Genomic DNA, 22,855 nt, shown 5'->3' with positions numbered 1-22,855 from the left:
GTAATCGGGTTATTGCTAATATTCTGGTTATGATAGGGTTACTTGACTGCATGTAAACGTAGCATGTGATTCTCATCCAAAAAGTGAGTGCTGCATCCAAAGAAGAGAAGAGATTTGCAATCAGAATTGCAAAAAAATTGATTTTTTTTAACTCTGTGTTAAAAAAAACCCAAAACTTTTTCCACTTTTTTTTTAACTCAGTGTTCAATGAAAGGGAAATTTGTATTGCAAATTCATTATATTTGTTTACAATATACAATATACAATAATACATTATATTTGTTTGTTTCTTGCAAATTGTTTTTATTGCTTTCAAATCTTGTTTTTTGCTTGCAAATCCATTATTTTAGTTTGCAACTTTTTTTGCCTACTAATTTGCTTTTTCTTTGCAAATATATATATATATATTTTTGAATGGATAAAAACACACACATTTCTCCCACATATATGAACCCCTCTCTTGCACTGGCTGTGCAAGATCATTTAAAAATGATTGAGTTCAGAGAGGGAACCTATAAGATTGTGACATCATCACCCACAGCTTAGTCTGTCGAAGTGAAGCAGAACACCGGGGACGACACAAGGAGGAGCCTCTGCATGCTGAATAAATGCAGCCACGCTGGAAAGGCATGTAAAGCTGCAAGGACAGGAGACTTCAACGCAGAAAGCCTCACTGTCCATGGCAGTCATCATTTCACGCTTTCCACGACGAATTGATCCCTCCGGCCGCCTTGAACTGTAAGTACAATTTTGTATTATTATTTTTTGAAGATGGCAACACTTTTTCATGTTTTTTGCATCACTGTACATCATACATTTCAAAATAATGCTCATCCATTCCATGCATTTGTTTATTATACATCTAGAAAACAATATTTTTTATAAGTTTTTTCAATTTGTTGATGTATTTCACCTGTTGCTATGTGCTGCATAAGAGCAGGGTGACTGTTGAGTAGCTCATCAAAGGGTCAAACAATACTTGCTTCAACGCTGTATTTATAACTGTTCAAATTGGACATTATGCCTCCCTTTAATGACAAAATATTGGACACCTGCTTGACAAAGAAATGCAGACTGAAATACTTGATGCAGATGTTCTTGTCATAAATAATGTCAGATGTCTTCATACTCAGGCCAAACAATCTTATTCAATGTGTTTGGGTTAAAATAAGTTGTGAAAATAAATGTTAGCAAAAAAAGAAAAAAGGTTTGAAACCGCTGCTGTAGTGTACTGTATAGCTTGAATGCTGCAGTGGAAAAAGATGAATGCACAACATCATGCATGAATCATCGCCATAAGAGCACCTCTTGATCATATCTGGCTTCTTGTTTTGTTTTTTGTTTTTTTGCTTGTCGACATTTCCCTCCACCTTTTCACAACCCCTTGAGCACACTGACATATAATTGCACAGATGCGATTCAGCATCCACAGCTGTTTTTCTACAATAAATTTTCAATTTATTGATAAATTTTTTCTCTCCCAGAAAATCTGCAGTTTATCACTGAAAACACACCTCAGTTGGTAGTCATTTATGAATACGTGATTTATCCATCCATCCATCTATCCTCTTCCGCTGATCCGAGATCGTGTTGCGGGGACAGCAGCCTTAGCAGAGAAGATCTGACCTCCCTCTCCCTGGCTACTTCATCCAGCTACTCCCAAAGGATCCTGAGGTTTTTCTTATTCAGTTGAAAGACATGTGTCCTGGGTCTTCCTTGAGACCTCCTACTAGTCGGACATGACCTGAACACCTCCCCAGGTAGGTGTCCTGGAGGTATCTTATCCAGATACCTGAGCCACATCATGTGGCTTCTCTCAATGTGGAGGAGCAGCGCTTCTAATCCAGGTTTCTGCCGGATGATTGCACTTCTCACCTAGTCTCTAAGCCCAGCTACCCTATGGAGAAAAGTCATTATGGTCGCTGGCACCCAGATTCTTGTTCTGTCACTAACCAAGGCTCAAGACCATAAGTGGGGGCTTCCCTCACTCGTGAACAAGCTCTCGAGGTACTTGAACTTCTCTACTTGAGGTAGGATATCATCCCCGACCCGGAAATGACACTCCAGCCTTTTCTGAGTGAGAACAATAGACTCGGACATGGAGGTGCCAATTCTCATCCCTTCATACTTGGCTGCAAACCAATCCAGTGAGTTGAAGATCATGGCCCGATGAAGCCAGCCGGACGACATCGTCTAAAAAAAAAAAAAAAAAAGTTGAGACCCAATCCAGTGGCCATCAAACCAGATCCCTACAACTCCCTGGCTTCAAAGGGCAACCCTAGTGGAGTTCCAACCCTCACTGAAAAGAGTCTTATTGCTGGCAATAAAGTACCCCAATACACAGTACCCCATACTCCTGGAGTACTCCCCTCCATAGTGTCCCCAGGCACTGCTTTCTTGTTGGAAGATGTGTCGGTGGGATCGAGCAGCACATCATCCCCATCATACACGATATTGACAGTGTACTTCTTCCCCCTCCTGTGATTGTGGATGATGGTTGAGGATCTCTTTGAAGCTGTCAAAGTCGTTCTCCGTGGCTTCCCCAAATTCTTCTCACACCTGAGTTTTTGTTTCGGCAACAACCAGATGTGCAAATTACTTGGCCTACCGGCACCTGTCTGAAGGAGCACTATTGTGATATTTTCCAGTCCAAAATCCACTGCCAAAGGGAGGCACGAGGGTACATATTTCACGTGAAGTCTATAAATTATGTACCACTGATTTTAGCGCAGGGCTGCACGGCGGACGAGTGGTTTTCACGCAGGCCTCATAGCTAGGAGACCCGAGTTCAATCCCACCCTCAGCCATCTCTGTCTGGAGTTTGCATGTTCTCCCTGTGCATGCGTGGGTTTTCTCCGGGTACTCCGGTTTCCTCCCACATTCCAAAAACATGCTAGGTTAATTGGCGACTCCAAATAGTCCATAGCTATGAATGTGAGTGTGAATGGTTGTTTGTCTATATGTGCCCTGTGATTGGCTGGCCACCAGTCCAGGGTGTACCCCGCCTCTCCCCCAAAGACAGCTGGCCTAGGCTCCAGCACCCTCAGCACCATCAGCAGGGTGCTACATTCAATTCAGTGATTGCCGGTGTCGATGTTGGGAGTTGCTTATAGAAGGTCAAGGGTCAGAAGAACCAAGAAAAGTATTTTCAAAATTGTTGTGCACATTTTAGAACCGGCCCTGGTCTGGAACTACGGGGCCTGAGCCAGGTTTTCAAATGACTTGGCCTACCGGTACCTGGCAGCTGCCTCCGGAGTCCCAGGGGCCAAAAAGGCCAGATAGGACTGCTGATGTCCACCAACATGTTCTGAGGTTATAGACCAGGGGTGCTCACACTTTTTCAGCATGCGAGCTACTTTTAAAATGACAGAGTCAAAATGATCTACCCACTACAAAAATGCAAAACATCTATTTATTTTCAAATGTATTGAGGATTATTTGTACGTACAATGTATGTTGATGTACCTTACATAACCAAATGAGCCAATATTGCAAAACACACATAATTAACTATTAAAATTTTTTGTAATTACCCGAGTTTACTTTGATGACTTGCACTGAATTGAATCAGCCAGGGATGCATAGTCCGGACAGTAGCTGCTGATAGCCAGTCTCAAGCACACTTCCAAATGTTCATGTACATTGTGAAAAAAAGTCCACCTCCCATTCCGTATGGAAGTGATATGTTTTTGCCTTTTTACTTGGTTCAGCTCCTTCACTCATTTTAGTGACCATAAACTTTAGCGAGGGCTTAAAATCTCGCAATTCGCCGACTAGCTTAGCACTTTGCATCGTTGTTTACGCATGAGCGGTGACCTAAAGGTCAAAATTCAGTTGTCATCTGACTGGTTGTCCTGTATGTCAATCAAGTAACGGGGATGGATGATAGGCTGACATCGTAAGTTCTGCTGCACTTAGAGACGTTGTTTGATTTGATTGGTCACCCGAAGGGCAACATTCAGTTGTCATCTGAATGGCTGCCCTGTATATCAATCAAGTGACGGCATTGATGCTAGGATGATATTTTTTAATGTCACGCCGCGATCGACCAGCGATCGACCAGTACCACCTCCACGATCAACCGGTAGATGGCGATCGACTTAATGAGCACCCCTGCTATAGACCATCTTAGGACCACAGCTCTGATCAGCTGCTTTGAAAATGGAGGCATGGCGCATGGCCCACTCTGAATATCCGCTGTCTCCTTCCAAACATGGTTGAAGCTTTCCGAGAGGTGGGATTTGAAACTCCTTCAGATGAGAGACTCTGCCAGATGTTCTCAGCAGACCCTCACAATATGTTTGGGTTTGCCAGATCTGACCGGCCACCACCATTGGAGCCAACGGTTAACAACTCAGTCCCTCTCTTGAGTGTCCAAATATATGGCTGCAAGTCTGACGACATGTACATGTACTAGTGTTTTTAAAAAAATCCACAAAAGTCCAAGCATTGAGATCTGCAGTCCATAATTGCGCCATAGTTGCTGTGGAACACACTGTGATGTGACTTTGAGTCTATCAGTTATCTGTTCTCGGATCATCTTACATTATTCATTAGTGGTGAGTAGCTATACATTTCTTAATTTAAAATGTGATTAAAGTGTGAGACATTTTGAAGAAAGAAGGGGAGGGGTCTGGAGTTGAATCTAATCCAATATAATCACTGTCACTGAAAATGTTATTCCAAAATTGGAGGAGAATGTCACTGTCAAGCTAGCAAGAGGGTTTGGAGGGGCAGTGTATCAAAAATACAGATTTTCACGGGCGTATGAGTTACTGGTGGATTTTTTTTTGCAAAACGTAAGCCCTGCAAAAAAGTAGGGAACTACAGTATATTTTAACAGTTTGGATATGGTGATTATGGACAATTACACAAATATATATATTTAAACAACATACATACACATATACATACACATACATACACACATATATGTATATATATATACATATATACAATATCTTTACATATACTTGTTTATATACACAATTACACACACACATATATATACAGCATACATACACACATATATACATATACATACATACACATATATACACACACACATATATGTGTATATATATATATATATATATATATATATATACATATACATATACATATACATATACATATATACATATACATATATACATATACATATATACATACATACACAACACCTCATTGCTACACATGTCTGAAAAGGAGCAGGAAGAAGCAACGCTTATTAAATCCTACCCCTTTTGAACGCCAGAGCAGTTACCAATTCAATAAGTGATATTTTCCACACACATAATCACAGATTCTTACATAAGACAAAACAACAAAAGAAGAGTGGGAACATCGGACACACCAGCAAAACCCCAGGACATTGCCATAGCACACCACCAACCCCGCCAGCCAACCCACCTGGCCCGACCCCCCTAGCCCCCGAGTGCACCCACCTAGTGCCCAGCACCCCAGCAGTCCCCGCACACTCCGCCGCCCTCCAATATGAAGCCATTTTGGCTGGACGCACAAGTATGTGTGATCCCTTGGCGTGCCTACATTTGGATGGATTCTTTGTTCTGTCATTCAACAGACCTCTTCATCGTGCCACCGACATGACACCCGATGTCCAGCCATCACTGTACCTCATTTTTGCGAGGCTCCACGCGGAATGCTCCCAGAAGAAGCAACCACCAAAATGAGTTCATGCTTTGCGAATGGTTGTCAACTTTTATGTTTTATGTATTATGTTTCTGTCGGACTGTCAAGCAGGCGTGCTTGTCAAATACAAATATTCAGTTTTGAGGCAGACTGCTAGTACACCGGGACACACTGCACTGCAGCATAAGGTGGCAGCCCTGGAGATGGTCGAGATATGACGGCATCCTCTGTGTGAAGATTTCATTTATATTTCTGTTCCTATTAATCTCCGTACTGCACAGCAGTGAAAGCCTGAATCACCCGAAATGAGGCTTTATTATTGGTTGTCTGCATTTTTTTGTATTTCAGATACTATTAGGATTTGGGTAGTGTAGAAATCCTCCCCCTGAGGACTCTAAGTGGGTTTCAAATAGAGGATAAGGGAATCTTAAAGAACCAAATCATGGAATGAGAACCAGATTGTTCATTCCTGACAACAATACCTCCTAATACAGACGTCCGGGCTTATCTGCAGTCCCTGTATGCCTACAAGTAAGCGTGTCTTATTACAGTGCACCTGCAAAAAGCACCCCTCCTTTACCTACCCAGCCTTTTATACACTCAAGATTGTGGAAGAGACTGGAGTCCTGGGCCAATCAGCTTTCGCCACTGCCCTTGCTTGAACCGCTTTCATGGTGTTTTTGCTTTTGTTTGTTCGCAGGGGCATCAAGGCATCATTTTCCTTTGTTTGCAGGGGCATCAAGGCATCTTTTCATTTGTTTGCAGGGTCGTCAAGGCGTCTGGAACATTCTGCTTTTCCTTTCTTGCCAAGCAAGCTGTCGTATGCGTACTCGATGTTTTCACCTTAATTGTCACATTGGTCCTTTTTTTGTGTGGGTGCGTGTATAAGTATATTTTGTCTGTATTCGTGAGACTGTGATGTGTTTGCTTTTATCTTTAGCTAGCAAAATTTAGCAAATACCTTCAGTGGTGGTTCTTTTAGAGTTGGGACACCATGGAAAGATTCCAGTCAGATAACACTAGTCTACAAGGAAAATACATCTGGAGCAAAAGTAATCATAGTAGTAGTTTTTTGCGTTAGATACAACTTTTGCATTCCCATCTAGATTTCTTCCCATTGAACGATGGAGAAGTAAGTGTTGAGCATGGGGAACGGCTTAATTTTACCATGAAATAATTGTGAGTACTTTCACATTCTGAAAGAAATTACGCCATGTTCTTGACTACAGCTTGCACAGCAGCTCAATTTTTATACAAATAACACCACCTTCAATCTTATGTTCTCTGTCGTTGACATTTACTGATTAACCATTTCTGAAGAATATGACAATGATTTCCTCGTATACAATATGTGACTCAGACTGTTCCAAAGCTGCCTTATTATTCTTGACACTTTAAAAGTAAAAGACTTCTACCCAGGGGATGAATCAAAGTACTGAAGCATGAATCGGGGAATGTGACAATGTTAAACTAGGGATTCCATCATTCATCCAAAGATTGTGGTTGAAGTGGGAGATGGGCTTAGTTTATATGATAGTGTTGCATAGACGACCACAAAAAGATGTTTCATCATCGTGAAAATGAATGTTTCATTGACAGTTATGGCAGGGAGACCCAGTGGATAATAGAAAGAAGTGGGCACCAAGACAGACACCTGGGGAACTCAGGATATGACTGGTCAAGGGTGGCATTTGAAGCAGTGACTTATAATGGACCAAGTGCAACCACTAAAGGAGTGTGTTTGTGTTTCCCATCGATTTGTTCCACCTGTCAACGAGGATACTGTGGTGTTAAATGCAGCGCGGAGAATTGAAAGAAATCTGCTGCCAAAGGGAGCTCATTTAGGATTTTGATGGAGGCTGCTTTCATGCTCTGCAGGTAAGCTGACTGCTGCTAAAGGTTAATGTGGGGGAGGATACGTCTAGAGCTGAGATGCAGCAATTTTTCTAGAATTTTGGAAAAGGTATTTCCAAAATACTTTTCCAAAATAGGTTGAAGGTGCGTCTGAACCAGACTTCTTGAGGGTGGAGGTTATAGACGCTTGTTTTAAGCATGTGGTAACCACAGGAGCTTGGAGAGAAGGTAGGGGGAAAGTCACAATGGTAGGTACAAAGTTTGGATTTCGTCTGTGCAACAAATTAAGTGGAATTGGAAGTGGCTGGGAGAAAGATACTATAGAAGTGAAGTGGTCATTGTGCTATTGTGATATTTTCCAGTCCAAAATCCTCTGCCAAAGGGATCCATTGAGGATTCATTGAGGTGCTTCCTTCTCTGGAGGTGAGCAGATTGTTGCTATTGTGGCTCTATACTGTTCGTATTTTACAAGGGTACATATTTCACGTGAAGCGTATAAATTATGTACCACTGATTTTAGCGCGGGGCTGCACGGCGGACGAGTGGTCAGCACGCAGACCTCACAGCTAGGAGACCCGAGTTCAATTCCACCCTCGGCCATCTCTGTGTGGAGTTTGCATGTTCTCCCCGTGCATGAGTGGATTTTCTCCGGGTACTCCGGTTTCCTCCCACATTCCAAAAACATGCTCGGTTAATTGGCGACTCCAAATTGTCCATAGGTATGAATGTGAGTGTGAATGGTTGTTTGTCTATATGTGCCCTGTGATTGGCTGGTGACCAGTCCAGGGTGTACCCCGCCTCTCGCCCGAAGACAGCTGGGATAGGCTCCAGCACCCCCGCGACCCTCGTGAGGATAAGCGGTAGAAAATGAATGAATTAATGAATTAATGATTTTAGCGCATTTACCACCCCAGCAGGGTCCATAAAGTCACTTCTACTGGTGTTGGGCAGAAGTGTCTGGTCTCTCAGCAGCATCAGCAGGGTGCTACATTCAATTCAGTGATTGCCGGTGACGATGTTGGGAGGTGCTTGTAGAAGGTCAAGGGTCAGAAGAACCAAGAAAAGTCTTTTCAAAATTGTTGTGCACATTTTAGAACTGGCCCTGGTCTGGAACTATGGGGCCTGAGCCAGGTTTTCTGAGGATCTGGGTTACAGGAACAGCGAGGGAGGGAAGGTAGGCTTTTGGTCACAGACAGGAACCTTGAAACAGAAAAGTAATTTTGCCCAGGTTGAAAACCATTCAAGCATGAGCAGACAGGAGGTCATGTCGGAATTAATAAGCCAATGAAAAAAAAAACATTTTTACTTCATTATCTACCTAATATCCATACCTAATCTGGATGAAATGCACCACTGAGTTATTAAGGAAGGGCTTTCAACATGATGATTTGTTTCAATGCTGACATAGTCATGGCGTCTGCTCCTTGACAATATATCTCTTTATTTATGGAGATTAGCATTCATTGTTGCTAACTGAATATCCCATTTGTAAATGGTTTAACATAAAATGGTACTTTCTCTTTCTGTGTCCAGTTAGGAAGAACAGGATGGATAGAACACGAGACAAAATGGCCATTATGTTTCTGCTGCTCCTCAAGCTGCCAGCGGTTAGTTGTGCATTTGGTATATCTAATAGCTTCCTAAATACAAAATAGTAAAATGCCGGAATGAACATGCAGTGTCTTTTCAAAACAGATGGAGACAGCCAGTGGGAAAGTGTTAGAGGAGACTTATCACAAGTGGATCCAGTATAGAGATGACTGTATCAGGATGATTGACAATGAACCAGTCCCTCAAGGTACGAAGACAAAATGTCATGACACATTTTACCATCCAAAGATACTATTTATGTATGCTTTTCTTTGTTTTCCTTTCCAGATGGTTTGTTCTGCAACAGGACATTTGACAGATACGCCTGCTGGCCAGATGCTCCTGCTGGGTCCCTAATCAACATCTCCTGTCCTTTCTACCTGCCCTGGTATGATAAAGGTACAGACGTGTAAAATATGTGTGGAAGTGTGCTACAGCCCTGGTTGTTGGCTCGATGACAAATAATCATAATCATAATAATCATTCTAATGAGACAATAACATATAATATCAAGTTAATTATTAAATAAAACTAATAAAACTAAAAATAATAATAAAAATGTTGAAGCTACGTAATGGAGAGGGAAGATGAAGGTGTTTGAAGAGTGATATTGTCAACAAGTTGTCATAAGGACAGTAATCCCTCATTTATCACGGTTAATTAGTAGGATTCCTTATTCATAAATGGAATATAAAACCAGTTTACATCCTTCTAAATATGTTTTTGAACATAATTAGGGCCTTCTAGACCTGAGATAACACCCGTGTAGTGACATCGACAATGGTATTACCCAATATAGTTGACAAAATAAGCCATTTAAGACATAAATAAGACTTGTGCATCTTGCAGTAAATTTGTTCCGTACGGGACCTAAAAGAGGTGCAGACAGGAAGTGACGTCTGGGGTTCAGAGTTGAGATTTGAAAACGATTGCAAAATGTTTTTGTTTTTTTTATTCGGGATTATGGTGCCTGTTGTGAGATCATTTAAACCTGCAATAAAATCCTGTTCTTCAGGTGATCAGGTCTGATCCTTGTGGGTCTCACTGAACAAACATTGGGTTTTTTTCAGCCCTGCCAGGTAACTCGTCAGTCAAAAAAAGCAATATAAATAGAAGAACACACTTATGGTCCTTCTCAATGGTGTGATTATGCAGTCAGAGCTGGTCCCTAAATATAGCAGCTCTCAGACCAGATTACATCTGCCAGGCATTCATTAAATGGTGCTTGCAGATGGTGTATCAATACTACATAGTAAGATGTAGTTGCACAAAATACTTGTATTTGCATTATCAGACATCCTACCTGATACAGTAAAGCAATGGCAGGCTTCCCTGACAAAACATGACAGAAGAATCAATAATTGCCCCTCACCAAAATGCTAATAACAATAATAATCTTTAATTTTTGGCCCAGTGTCTCATGGTGTTGTGCGTCAACGCTGCGGCTCAGATGGCCTTTGGGAGCTAGAGGATAACGGGCACGTGTGGCGGGACAAGAGTGAGTGCGAAGAGGAAAAAGAGGTGACATCTCAGGAGGTATGTGACCGTCACCCAAATGATCCACAGCTCGGACTTGACTTGCTACATGCTACAATGAACAGAGACAACTCACAATTAGAGGTAGAAGGGTCAGTAGTCCACCAGATGCTGCTGCTCCAATATTACATTTTCTACGGAGCAATGGCTCAACTTGGTGTGTGAAGATTATATGTGTTGTTATGGTTGTGGTCCATATTAAGGTAACATGCAGCATTCAAATATGGAGTTGGATGTGTATATATATATATATATATATATATATATATATATATATATATATATATATATATATATATATATATATATATATATATATATATATATATATATATATATATATATATATGTATGTGTATATATATATATATATATATATATATATATATATATATATATATATATGTATGTGTATATATGTGTGTGTGTATATATATATATATATATATGTGTATATGTGTGTATATATATATGTGTGTGTGTGTATATATATATATATATATATATACACACACACATATATATATACATATGTATATATGTATGTACGTATGTATAACACATGTATATACATATGTATGTATATATGTATATGTGTGTATATATATACGCAATACACAATATATGAAGAGCTTGCAACCAAAAGGCGCTAAATCCAATTTTCACTAAGTTGCATGTTTTTCATGAGTTTAATAGACCTCTGTCATGTGTATCCAAATCACATATTTTGGTCTTGAAATAATTTTAAAAATGTGAAAAAAAGTGATATGAAATTTATGCTTTCAATCAAAAGGCGCTATTTCCATTTCAGATTTCAACCAAAAGGAGCTAAATCCCTTTCTTTATTCTTTATTCTGATTGGCCCAAGTTTCCCATCTATTGATAATCTGACCAATCAGAGAGAAGAATACAATTGGCACTGCACATACAGAAAGCCAGTATCAGTGGGCATCCTGTTTTGTTTGTGTACATTAAGTACACGTATGATAGTTACAGTATGTTATGCAATTCAGGAGAACACAAATTGTGTTTTTACAGTATTCTGTAACATGGAAGTTTTTTTACGCCATAAAAGGCATGTCTCTACCTTGACAGCTCCAACTTTCATGAGAAACATTACTTGTACTAAACATACAATGTAAAGAGTTTGTAATGAGATGATTTTTGTCACTGTCACCTTCATGGTGCAGTCAAATATGAGCACTGCTTTTATTAAAAAAATTTTTACTAGTGGTAGGTTATAACATTTTGTTTCTGTAATGTGTGAAGGTGAACGAGTGGATGTGTGTGTGTGGGGGGGGATGGGGGGGTGTATAGTATGTTGAGAATGGCTTCTGTGTTGTAATTATTTTATTAGCATAGCACATTAAAGCACCTTACATTCTTTTACAACAATGCCATTGAAGAAGTTAAAGGTGACTTCAGATTTATTTCAGCCAAAAGGCGCTAAATCCATCATTTCAGCCAAAAGGCGCTAAATCCGAAAAAAACATAATAATTAAAAAAATATATAAAATACATGGTGTGTGCAGGATTTTTATAGCATGCATTTTATGACCTATATTGATAGCTCTTTCATTTGCAATATAGACCTGATGACCAAATCGATTGATATGTGCGTAATTAAAAATCATTGATTTTCTTGAAATCAGTCAAAATGGATTTAGCGCCTTTTGGTTGCAAGCTCTTCATATATACGCATATATCTGTGTCTACAGTGAAGAAAATAAGTATTTGAACACCCTGCTATTTTGCTATTTCTCCCACTTAGAAATCATGGAGGGGTCTGAAATTTTCATCGTAGGTGCATGTCCACTGTGAGAGAGATAAACTAAAAAGAAAAATCCAGAAATCACAATGCATGATTTTTTAACAATTTATTTGTGTGATACAGCTGCAAATAAGTATTTGAACACCTGTGTATCATCTAGAATTCTGACCCTGAAAGACCTGTTAGTCTGCCCATTAGAAGTCCACCTGCACTCCATGTATCATCCTGAATCAGATGCACCTGTTTGAGGTCGTTAGCTGCATAAAGACACCTGTCCACCCCATACAATCAGTAAGACTTTAACTTGTAACATGGCGAAGACCAAAGAGCTGTCCAAAGACACCAGAGACAAAATTGTACACCTCCACAAGGCTGGAAAGGGCTACGGAGCAATTACCAAGCAGCTTGGTGAAAAAAGGTCCACTGTTGGAGCTATCATTAGAAAATGGAAGAAGCTAAACATGACGGTCAATCTCAATCGGAGTGGAGCCCCATGCAAGATATCACCTCGTGGGGTCTCAATGATTCTAAGAAAGGTGAGGAATCAGCCCAGAACTACACGACAGGACTTGGTCAATGACCTGAAAAGAGCTGGGACCACCGTTTCCAAGGTTACTGTAGGTAATACACTAAGACGTCATGATGTGAAATCATGCATGGCACGAAAGGTTCCCCTGCTTAAACCAGCACATGTCAAGGCCCGTCTTAAGTTTGCATATGACCATTTGGATGATACAGAGGAGTCATGGGAGAAAGTTTTATGGTCAGATGAGACCAAAATAGAACTTTTTGGTCATAATTCCAATAAGCGTGTTTGGAGGAAGAAGAATGAAGAGTACAATCCGAAGAACACCATCCCTACTGTGAAGCATGGGGGTGGTAGCATCATGCTTTGGGGGTGTTTTTCTGCACATGGGACAGGACGAGTGCACTGCATTAAAGAGAGGATGACTGGGGCCGTGTATTGTGAGATTTTGGGGAACAACCTCCTTCCCTCTGTCAGAGCATTGAAGATGGGTCGTGGCTGGGTCTTCCAACACGACAACGACCCGAAGCACACAGCCAGGAAAACCAAGGAGTGGCTCCGTAAGAAGCATATCAAGGTTCTAGCATGGCCCAGCCAGTCTCCAGACCTGAACCCAATCGAAAATCTTTGGAGGGAGCTCAAACTCCGTGTTTCTCAGCGACAGCCCAGAAACCTGACTGATCTAGAGAAGATCTGTGTGGAGGAGTGGGCCAAGATCCCTCCTGCAGTGTGTGCAAACCTGGTGAAAAACTACAGGAAACGTTTGACCTCTGTAATAGCAAACAAAGGCTACTGTACCAAATATTAACATTCATTTTCTCAGGTGTTCAAATACTTATTTGCAGCTGTATCACACAAATAAATTGTTAAAAAATCATGCATTGTGATTTCTGGATTTTTCTTTTTAGTTTATCTCTCTCACAGTGGACATGCACCTACGATGAAAATTTCAGACCCCTCCATGATTTCTAAGTGGGAGAAATAGCAAAATAGCAGGGTGTTCAAATACTTATTTTCTTCACTGTATATATGTGTGTGTGTGTGTGTATAAATATATATATGTATTTATATATGTATATATATAAAATATATACACACACATTATCAAGCAAGTACATGTGTGCTGTAAAGACACTTAGCACAGGAGAAACCTGTCACATTTTCTCGGTAAAATGTGTCTTTTGTGTTACTCTCTATGAAAGTGTACTGTGCACTGCAGTAAAAAGCTGCTGGTGGCAAAATTACTGTCATTTTCCCAGTAAATCACAATACAAGCAATACCATTGCAGTGTTTGTGGCCGACTCACCTAAATTCAGTATTCAGTATTGGCGGTCTATATGTCACGCTCCAACGTGACACATATTGGTTTGTATTCATTATTCCATGGTGTTGTGTTTGCCTCTTATGTTGATCTTTCGGCTGCAGACACCAGAGCTGTTTCTCATTAGCGCCTTTTCTTATCCCCTCAGCTTAAGGTAGCCTTTGCTGGATTGTTCCCTTTCACTGCCCCTGCTAACCGCATGTTAGTTTGCTGCTGTTTGACTCACCTCTGTTTAGTGGTCTTTGTCTGCCGTCCTGCACCCCGGAAGCCTGTCAAGCTCATTGGTAGTATCCTCTATTTATGTCCTGTTTCTGCATTGTCGCGATTAAAACTGTTCAAACTGTCCTCGTGTCTGCATCCTGGGATCCAGGGGGGGTATTTTGTCCCATTGTGTGGATTTGTTGCATCTTTCAGCTAAAATGAAAGGAAAGGTATACAAAACTGTGGTGAGACCAGCGATGTTGTTTGGTCTAGAGACGGGGCCACTGAGGAAAAGACAGGAAGCAGAAGTGGAGGTAGCAGAAATTAGGATGATGTGGTTCACATTGGGAGTGACCAGGATGGATGGGATCAGGAACAAGTACATCAGAGGGAACATTACATGTTTAGAGGCCTTGGAGAAAAAGTCAGAGAAGCCAGACTGAGATGGTTGGGACATGTCTAGAGGAGAGATCATGAATATATTGGTAGAAGGATGCTGCCTTTAGAGCTGCCAGGTATGAGACCAAAGAGGATGTTTATGGATGTAGTGATAATAGATAGATAATAGAGTACCAGAGATTATGCAAACTCCACGCAGAGAAGTCTGAACTGAGATTCAAACTCATAACCACCTGGCTGCGAGGCAACCATTCAAACCACCTGCACCATCCTGCTGCTCTCTGTATGCTATCATTATTTTGCATTATCTCTTGGGCTGTCAAAATATCACCCAGCGTGAAATACGCAGAGAGCCCCTCTGAACTTGTACATTATATGTTTTCTACAGTTTGGTGGTTCAGCATCTCAGAATGGTGGGAAAAAAATCTAGAACTTGAAAAAAACTGTGGGGTAGACAAGAAATGCATTAAAACAAACTTTGGTGTGGAAACCATCATCATGTGCAATGTCACACAACAGTGTGTCCAAGTGTCTAACATAGGGGCGCGGGTCAATTTAATAAATAAGGGATACCTTGTTGGCAAAGCCAATCGAACCAATTGTTTTATGTACTACAGTATTTGACTCCATTCTGAATTTCATTAATAGCATATTTGGGAAATGTTGTTCATTAGCAAATTTTCCCAGGGCAAAAAATTCAGTGTCCAGCTTTATGGTAATCACTATCAGATCGTCTCACTCGCAAAGCATTAAACATTCTTCGAGTCCGAAGACCAGCAGAGTGACAGGCGAGGTAAAGGGATGAAATAAGGATGCCGGAGTTCAATGCCGGAGTAGGAATTAAAAACTCTATTTTCTTCTGAGATGTGGGGAATATATTAATGGTTGGCTCACCGCTGGGTGAAAAGACATCTCTGTCACATCTAAATGAACACAGGCAGGTAAACACTGGCTTCAAAACACTGCCTTCAGAACTCAGAGCCGCGGGTTGCCGACCCCTGGCCTATACGGTAAGATGTTGTGAAGCTGTCAATTTTACCGACTTGTTTTGATTCCTGAGGTGATAAGACAGCATACTTTTGTTGTACTTTTAGTTGTTGTGGGAAACTTGTAAGAATATAAGCCAATGATAAAGTCGCCAAGTATGGAGGGAGGACCAACCTATCAATTTGTAAAGGTCACAGTGGTTGAAAAATGGATGGTTGAATGATAGAGAACATCCAGTCCTTTAAGGGCACACTTGGGGGGGCATTTCATAGATGACATCTCCATAATCAAACATAATAGAAGCTATGGTCATCTTCACCAGGGTATGTTTGGAAGAGCGAGTGAAAGAGGCCTTATTACGATAAAGGAACCCCAACCTGGCCTTAACTTTGGCCTGCAGACGAGTGATGTGGAACTTGAAAGAAAGTGAGTACTATGTGCATATTGCAGATGTTCTGCTGTTATTTGGTCAAGGCCACTGTGTTTACTGCCAATTGCTCAATGGCTTGATACACTTCATTAGGTCTAATAACACCACCATTATTTCAGTAAACATCAGCACCCATAATCCCATAATAGAATTTACATGTTTTTTCTGTTCTCACTCTGGACCATGCCTAGCTTTTCCGAAGAGAACTCAGTTTTTTAAAGCTACTTTGGCCTGTATTTGGCCTGAAATTATTTTACTTTTACTGCCCTTATTTAGAGAGCGTGCATCATAAATAAATCATTATTGTGTTTTTGGTTGTTACAGTGCATGTAGCCACACAAAATACCATCAAGAGGTATGTCAAATGCATCAATGCACCCACTCCTAGTCTGCATCTAGTCTGCTCCCAGATTGAGGCTCCAGATTCCTGTAACACGCTCCCCATGCCTCAGTCGTGCTAGGTGGCACAACGATTCTGCTTCGGTGTTGTCGTCAGTCGACATATGTATTACTCACATCGAGGATCACCAAATGTGCAGCTGTGATTCAGAATGAGACAGGAGCGGGGGATAAGTGATATAAACTGTTTACTCTCCACTGAACAGCAAGCAATAATCACTTAGTAACAGTTGCTAACAACAATCACATGACCCAGAAACTGAAGTGACACAAAGCAAATTAATAAAAACTTGGCAAATACTGTACTTTTTGGGGGGCTGGTCAACACATAGATTAATACGGACCATTTATTATCATCACCCTAGCTGTCATTTTTAACTCTGAGACCTCTTCATCACATGATTTGTCTGTATGTCTTTCAGATGTGGTTCAAAAAAATGATGGTGAGCTTCAGGACGTTATACACCGTTGGCTATTCCCTTTCTCTCTTCACCCTCGTCACCGCTCTCATCATTCTGCTGAGCATTCGGTAAATCTGATTTTTGTTGTCATATTGATACAATATCTCCAGTAGGGTCCCTTTTAAATGGATAAGTCTGAAACGGCAACAGCAGATTTGCTGAAGCTGAATTAAAAAATTAGGTTCCTAAAATAGCCCGCAATAAGTAGCTAACCTTATATGTTTACAATTATTATATAGTGTATTGAGGCGCTGAAGAACTGGAGTCTGAGGCGGGGTGTTGGAACTCTGGAGCAAACTTTATTCTTTTGTAGAACATGAACTCACACTCCTCACTCCGTGAGACACAACAGCACTCTGAATAATAACAACAGAACCCCCCGGTCACCCTCACCTCTCCAGATGGCAAGTACTCCCCCATCAATGGTTCCGGGGTGAATTATGTACCCACAACCTAGCACTACAGTATGTTTAAAGGCAGTAAAACACTCACTGTACACTTTGTAGATTTCTCTCACATTTCTCTCTTGTTTAACTGTCAGTTCACATTTCGTTTGAATTTTGGCCACAAAGAAGAATAAGAAAAAAACAATGATCACAAAGAGAAAACACCGCATCCGTGGAGGGAGATTGAGTGACAATGGTCTACAGCCAATCAGAACGCAAAACACAATCGCCAATCAGTACTGTTGTGGCTAGCTACACATCGAGATGAACTGGACATGACTGGACATGTCTTCAACTCTCACATGAGTGTACAACACCCTCTACTGGTAGCAGTAGTAAATACAGACAAATGGCTCTAATACACCACAAGGAAGCACACAATGCACGTTCATGTAATGCACCTGCAAAGTAGCAAATCTTCAAAAGGTGAACTGCAATGTCATGAAGGAACTCTGTATAATCATCCCCTGCCATATTTCAAAAATATGTTAATTAATAAATCATTCTGTTTTGTGTGTTGAATAAGACCTGGATAAAGAAATTGGAAATGATAAATAACCAAGTGGGGCTGCACGGCGGTCGTGTGGTTAGCCCGCAGACCTCACAGCAGGTTCAATTCCACCCTCGGCCATCTCTGTGTGGAGTTTGCATGTTCTCCCCGTGCATGCATGGGTTTTCTCCAGGTACTCCAGTTTCCTCCCACATTCCAAAAACATGCTAGGTTAATTGGCGACTCCAAATTGTCCATAGGTATGAATGTGAGTGTGAATGGTTGTTTGTCTATATGAGCCCTGTGACTGGCTGGCCACCAGTCCAGGATGTACCCCACCTCTTGCCCGAAGACAGCTGGGATAGCCCCCCCCCCCCCGTGAGGATTCGCGGTAGAAAATGAATGAATGAATGAATGAATGAAATGACCAAGTGGCAAAATGGAGCTCATTTACATTGTTATGTTTTCCTCAAGGAAACTGCATTGCACACGGAACTACATCCATGCAAACCTCTTCCTGTCTTTCATCCTGCGAGCCGTGTCTGTCATTATCAAAGACACCATGCTGGAACGCCATTGGGGACGAGACATTATGAAACCCACGGACGTGAGCGAGATGCTCAGCCATCAGGTGCTTCTGTTGATGAATTCTAAGTACGGTTTAGAGTACATGTTCTGTAATAAGTGGTGTTGTATGTCCACAGGCTGCTATCGGCTGCAGGCTTGCGCAGGTGTTGATGCAGTACTGTGTGCTCGCCAACCACTACTGGTTCTTTGGAGAGGCCATTTACTTGTACTCTGTTCTTATTGCCTCGGTGCTCATCGACAGCAATAAATACCTGCCGTACATCTGCCTTGGCTGGGGTAAGCAATGAGTTTTACCCAGAGTGATTTCTTTGAACCGTGGGCCAATCCTGCCTGCTTTTCCTTTAAAATTAAACTCCATTGTGATCCAGACAGGTCAAAAATTATCTCCTGAGTCATACTATGTACAACAATGATTGAGATTTTTGCAAAAAGGATACCATGGAAACAAATCAATCATATCCATTTGTTACTCCAGTCAATCCACTTTTGATGAATATGCGGTGCAAAATTCATTGTTTTTGTCGTAGGAACCCCACTTCTCTTTGTGATTCCTTGGATGGTGATGAAGCTACTGAAAGAAAACAAAGAGTAAGTGTGCCCATTATGCTTTATAATGAAATGGTTTGATGACTTTTTGGGACTGGGAAGGAATGAGTTGTCTTCTCTTCACAGGTGTTGGGCTGTCAATGAGAACATGAACTACTGGTGGATCATTCGTTCGCCCATTCTTTTTGCTTCCCTTGTAAGTATGCAAATAGTGTTTGTTTCGTTGGATGTCATTATTTGGCATTTGTGTAAGCCGAAGCCTAATTAATGTCTTTCCGCACCATCTGTTCAACAGATCAACTTTCTGATTTTCCTGAAAATTCTCAAGGTTATTTTGTCCAAACTGCGAGCCAACAACCAGAGTGAATACCCTGGTTACAAAGTGCGGCAAGTTACTTTTGTTTAACTTCCAAAACAACGTTGGGAAGTGTTTTTCAGATTTTAGTCACATAAAATGTATGGAAAAAATGTCATGCGACGAATGTTATTATATATTTTGAGCATTTGTGGCCTAGTTTTTTTCTCTGTTCCTTGTTTTGAAATATGCATGGCTGTATCAAATCCTCTACAGGTCGTATATGGCCTATATGCTGCAGGTTTCCCATTATGGAATTCTGTACACAAGTACATATACATTTATTCATATACACTAGTCATTTACAACTAGTCAACTAAATCATTACCATTCATTCATTCATTTTCTACCGCTTATCCTCACGAGGGTCGCGGGAGCCCATCCCAGCTGTCTTCGGGCGAGAGGCGGGGTACACCCTGGACTGGTCGCCAGCCAATCACAGGGCACATATAGACAAACAACCATTCACACTCACAACCTTCTACAAGCAACTCCCAACATCAACACCGGCAATCACTGAATTGAATGTAGCACCCTGCTGATGCTGCTGAGAGACCAGACACTTCTGCCCAACACCAGTAGAAGTGACTTTTTGGACCCCTGCTGGGGTGGTAAATGCGCTAAAATCATTCATTCATTCATTCATTTTCTGCCGCTTATCCTCACAAGGGTCGTGGGGGTGCTGGAGCCTATCCCAGCTGTCGGGGTACACCCTGGACTGGTGGCCAGCCAATCACAGGGCACATATAGACAAACAACCATTCACACTCACATTCATAGCTATGGACAATTTGGAGTCGCCAATTAACCTAGCATGTTTTTGGAATGTGGGAGGAAGTCGGAGTACCCGGAGAAAACCCATGCATGCACGGGGAGAAAAAGGCAAACTCCACACAGAGATGGCCGAGGTTCTCCTAGCTGTGAGGTCTGTGCACTAACCACTTGCCACCGTGCAGCCCTCATTACCATTCATTACCATTCCAATAAACATTAAAGAAACAAAATGTTTGTGTAATTAACCTCGCTGTTGGTGAATGTGTCCTTCTAGGCTCGCCAAAGCAACCCTGACCCTCATTCCTCTGTTTGGGATCCATGAGATCATTTTCATCTTTGCAACAGATGAGCAAACATCTGGCTTTCTGCGCTATTTTAAAATCTTCTTCACACTTTCTCTCAATTCATTCCAGGTAGGTGGAGTTGTATCACTAGGCTCTTAGGTTTCGTGTTGTCATCGAATGTAATATTTTTATTCAGCTGAAGTCATCTTTACAGGGTTTTCTGGTGGCTGTTCTCTACTGTTATTCAAATAAAGAGGTAGGTTGTTTTATACATTTTATATGTAGTACATATGGTGTGTGTATTGTTTGTCTATATGTGCCCTGCGATTGGCTGGCAACCAGTCCAGGGTGTACCCCGCCTCTCGCCCAAAGTCAGCTGGAATAGGCTCCAGCATACGCGCGACCCCAGGCAGGATAAGCATAGAAAATGGATGGATGGTGGTTCTTGGAATTATATTTCATTCATTCAGTCATTCATTTTCTATCGCTTATCCTCACCAGGTTTGCGGGGGTGCTGAAGCCTATCCCAGCTGTCTTCAGGCAAGAGGCGGGGTACACCCTGGACTGGTGGCCAACCAATCACAGGGCACACATAGACAAACAACCATTCACACTCACATTTATACCTATGGACAATTTGGAGTCGCCAATTAACCTAGCATGTTTTTGGAATGTGGGAGGAAACCGGAGTACCCGGAGAAAACCCACGCATGCATGGGGAGAACATGCAAACTCCACACAGAGATGGTCGAGGGTGGGATTGAACTCGGGTCTCCTAGCTGTGAGGTCTGCGCACTAACCACACGATCACCGTGCAGCACAATTATATTTCTATATATGATTGGGGTTTTATGATTCCGATACCAATCTTCTGTAAATGAGATATTGATCAGCTGATACTGATCGGCTGCCATTACAGAATTCCAGGGGCGACTGGCCAATAATGTAATTATTGTTCCTTAATGTTAATGGTAATGTTCCTTAACAACAACACACACACATTGTAGTATAATGACACCAATAGACTGGTAAAAAAGTCTCATTTGAGGCCTTGTTTATTAATGAGGACAGAATTATATTTATTATTTTTATTTATGAAATATATTTCTAATTGCAATTATTTCTGTTGTCTCCTCCAGGTGAGGACAGAGCTGAAAAGGAAACTGCGTACCTGGAGGTTAGAAGCTGAGATTGTTTGCTGTGGACAGTGACTAGCCGGGCTTGACACCCGCATAGACACTTTTTCTACTGCCACGGTGCCAGACTGCAACAGATCGTCTGTCAGTACAATGAGAGTGATGGCCAATGCCTCGCCCACTCTGAACAGCCCTTTCATTTTAAGGCATCAGATTAAACCAACCAACCAGCAACCAGAATCCCCACTGCTGCATTGTCCCGCTGTGCTAAATGGTGACAGCATCCTGCAGCATCCAGACGAAGATGAGGCTGTACTGGCGTCATCTGTACCCATGCAGGTGTCCTTCATTATTCATCTTCAAGAGCCTGTGGAGTTACTTCCACATGTTGCAGATCAAGAGTCAGACTGATGGGTGGATTTATTGTTCAAGTCAAAACCAATGTGGGATTTTTGTACAATTGTGGCATTGTGTCGTCTCTGTGAATACACAAGCGCTATAATTCATGAACTGAGCTCTTATGGTTGTTGTGTAAACTAGTTAATTACCTCCGACAAGCACATGAGCAGTGCAGAGGTTGTGTTTTCACTGGCATTTATCTGTTTGTTTGTATTCAAAATAACAGGAATTGACGGAAATGGGATATTGAAGAAGTGATTACATTTTGGGGCTCACCCCCAAAATAGTTCCCAATAGGTTCCCAAAAGTGGGGTACGTGTATCCCAAGGAACCATCTAAGAATCAAGTTTATTTGTAGTTCTAAATGTAATAAGGTGCATTTTTTTCTCCCTCACTTGTTAGTCTCTCCTACGTGGTTCTGCTGTTGTCCGGCAGTCGCTGTTACAACATCGTATGCAGATAATATTCAAATTATAGTAAATAGCTACTTTTCATACTGAGGACTTGGCAACAGGGCTTGGCAATGGGTGTTGTAGCTCCGCCTACCCCTTCATTTCAAGTCAAGCCTGGTACCCGACCACACAGTTGTTTTAATTGTCCATGTCCATGTGCACATTTCGAAAATAAATATAATTTATAATGGTGGCGGATGAGGGTTTATTTCGAGTGCATCTTAATTCTGCACTGCTGTCTTTGATCTCAAGATCAA

The 22,855-nt window shown here is 41.4% G+C and overlaps 1 protein-coding gene across 4 annotated transcripts; it reads left to right on the top strand.

The window, feature by feature from the left end:
• Positions 1-6,837: 6,837 nt before the first annotated feature.
• LOC131109558 (glucagon receptor-like) lies at positions 6,838-22,768 on the top strand. 4 transcript variants are annotated; one of them, XR_009120753.1, is made up of 15 exons: positions 6,838-7,530; positions 7,644-7,929; positions 9,040-9,113; positions 9,202-9,304; positions 9,385-9,495; positions 10,511-10,632; positions 17,090-17,196; positions 18,539-18,695; positions 18,769-18,928; positions 19,180-19,240; positions 19,325-19,394; positions 19,494-19,580; positions 20,388-20,478; positions 20,602-20,740; positions 20,814-20,833. XR_009120753.1 is itself a non-coding variant. In XM_058061708.1 (15 exons), the coding sequence occupies exons 3-15, from the start codon at positions 9,054-9,056 to the stop codon at positions 21,820-21,822; spliced, it is 1,296 nt and encodes a 431-aa protein (XP_057917691.1). In that variant the 5' UTR covers positions 6,838-7,530; positions 7,644-7,929; positions 9,040-9,053; the 3' UTR covers positions 21,823-22,768. The 4 variants fall into 4 exon arrangements, 2 of the variants coding, with proteins under 2 accessions (XP_057917691.1, XP_057917690.1); XM_058061708.1 differs by lacking the exon at positions 20,388-20,478 and adding an exon at positions 21,751-22,768 and having other exon boundaries at positions 19,494-19,585; positions 20,826-20,867; XM_058061707.1 differs by having other exon boundaries at positions 20,602-20,839.
• Positions 22,769-22,855: the final 87 nt, after the last annotated feature.

The sequence above is a fragment of the Doryrhamphus excisus genome, chromosome 22, assembly GCF_030265055.1.
Source record: "Doryrhamphus excisus isolate RoL2022-K1 chromosome 22, RoL_Dexc_1.0, whole genome shotgun sequence".
NCBI classification, from domain to species: domain Eukaryota; kingdom Metazoa; phylum Chordata; class Actinopteri; order Syngnathiformes; family Syngnathidae; genus Doryrhamphus; species Doryrhamphus excisus.
This window is presented reverse-complemented; position numbering and strand designations above follow the sequence as displayed.

Excerpts from the sequence above, each read along its gene's own strand:
- LOC131109558 (XM_058061708.1), top strand. The coding sequence starts at position 9,054 with ATGGATAGAACACGAGACAAAATGGCCATTATGTTTCTGCTGCTCCTC. Across the intron at positions 19,241-19,324 it reads CTACTGAAAGAAAACAAAGA|GTGTTGGGCTGTCAATGAGA; the intron begins GTAAGTGTGCCC and ends TTCTCTTCACAG. Across the intron at positions 19,586-20,601 it reads TACCCTGGTTACAAAGTGCG|GCTCGCCAAAGCAACCCTGA; the intron begins GCAAGTTACTTT and ends GTGTCCTTCTAG.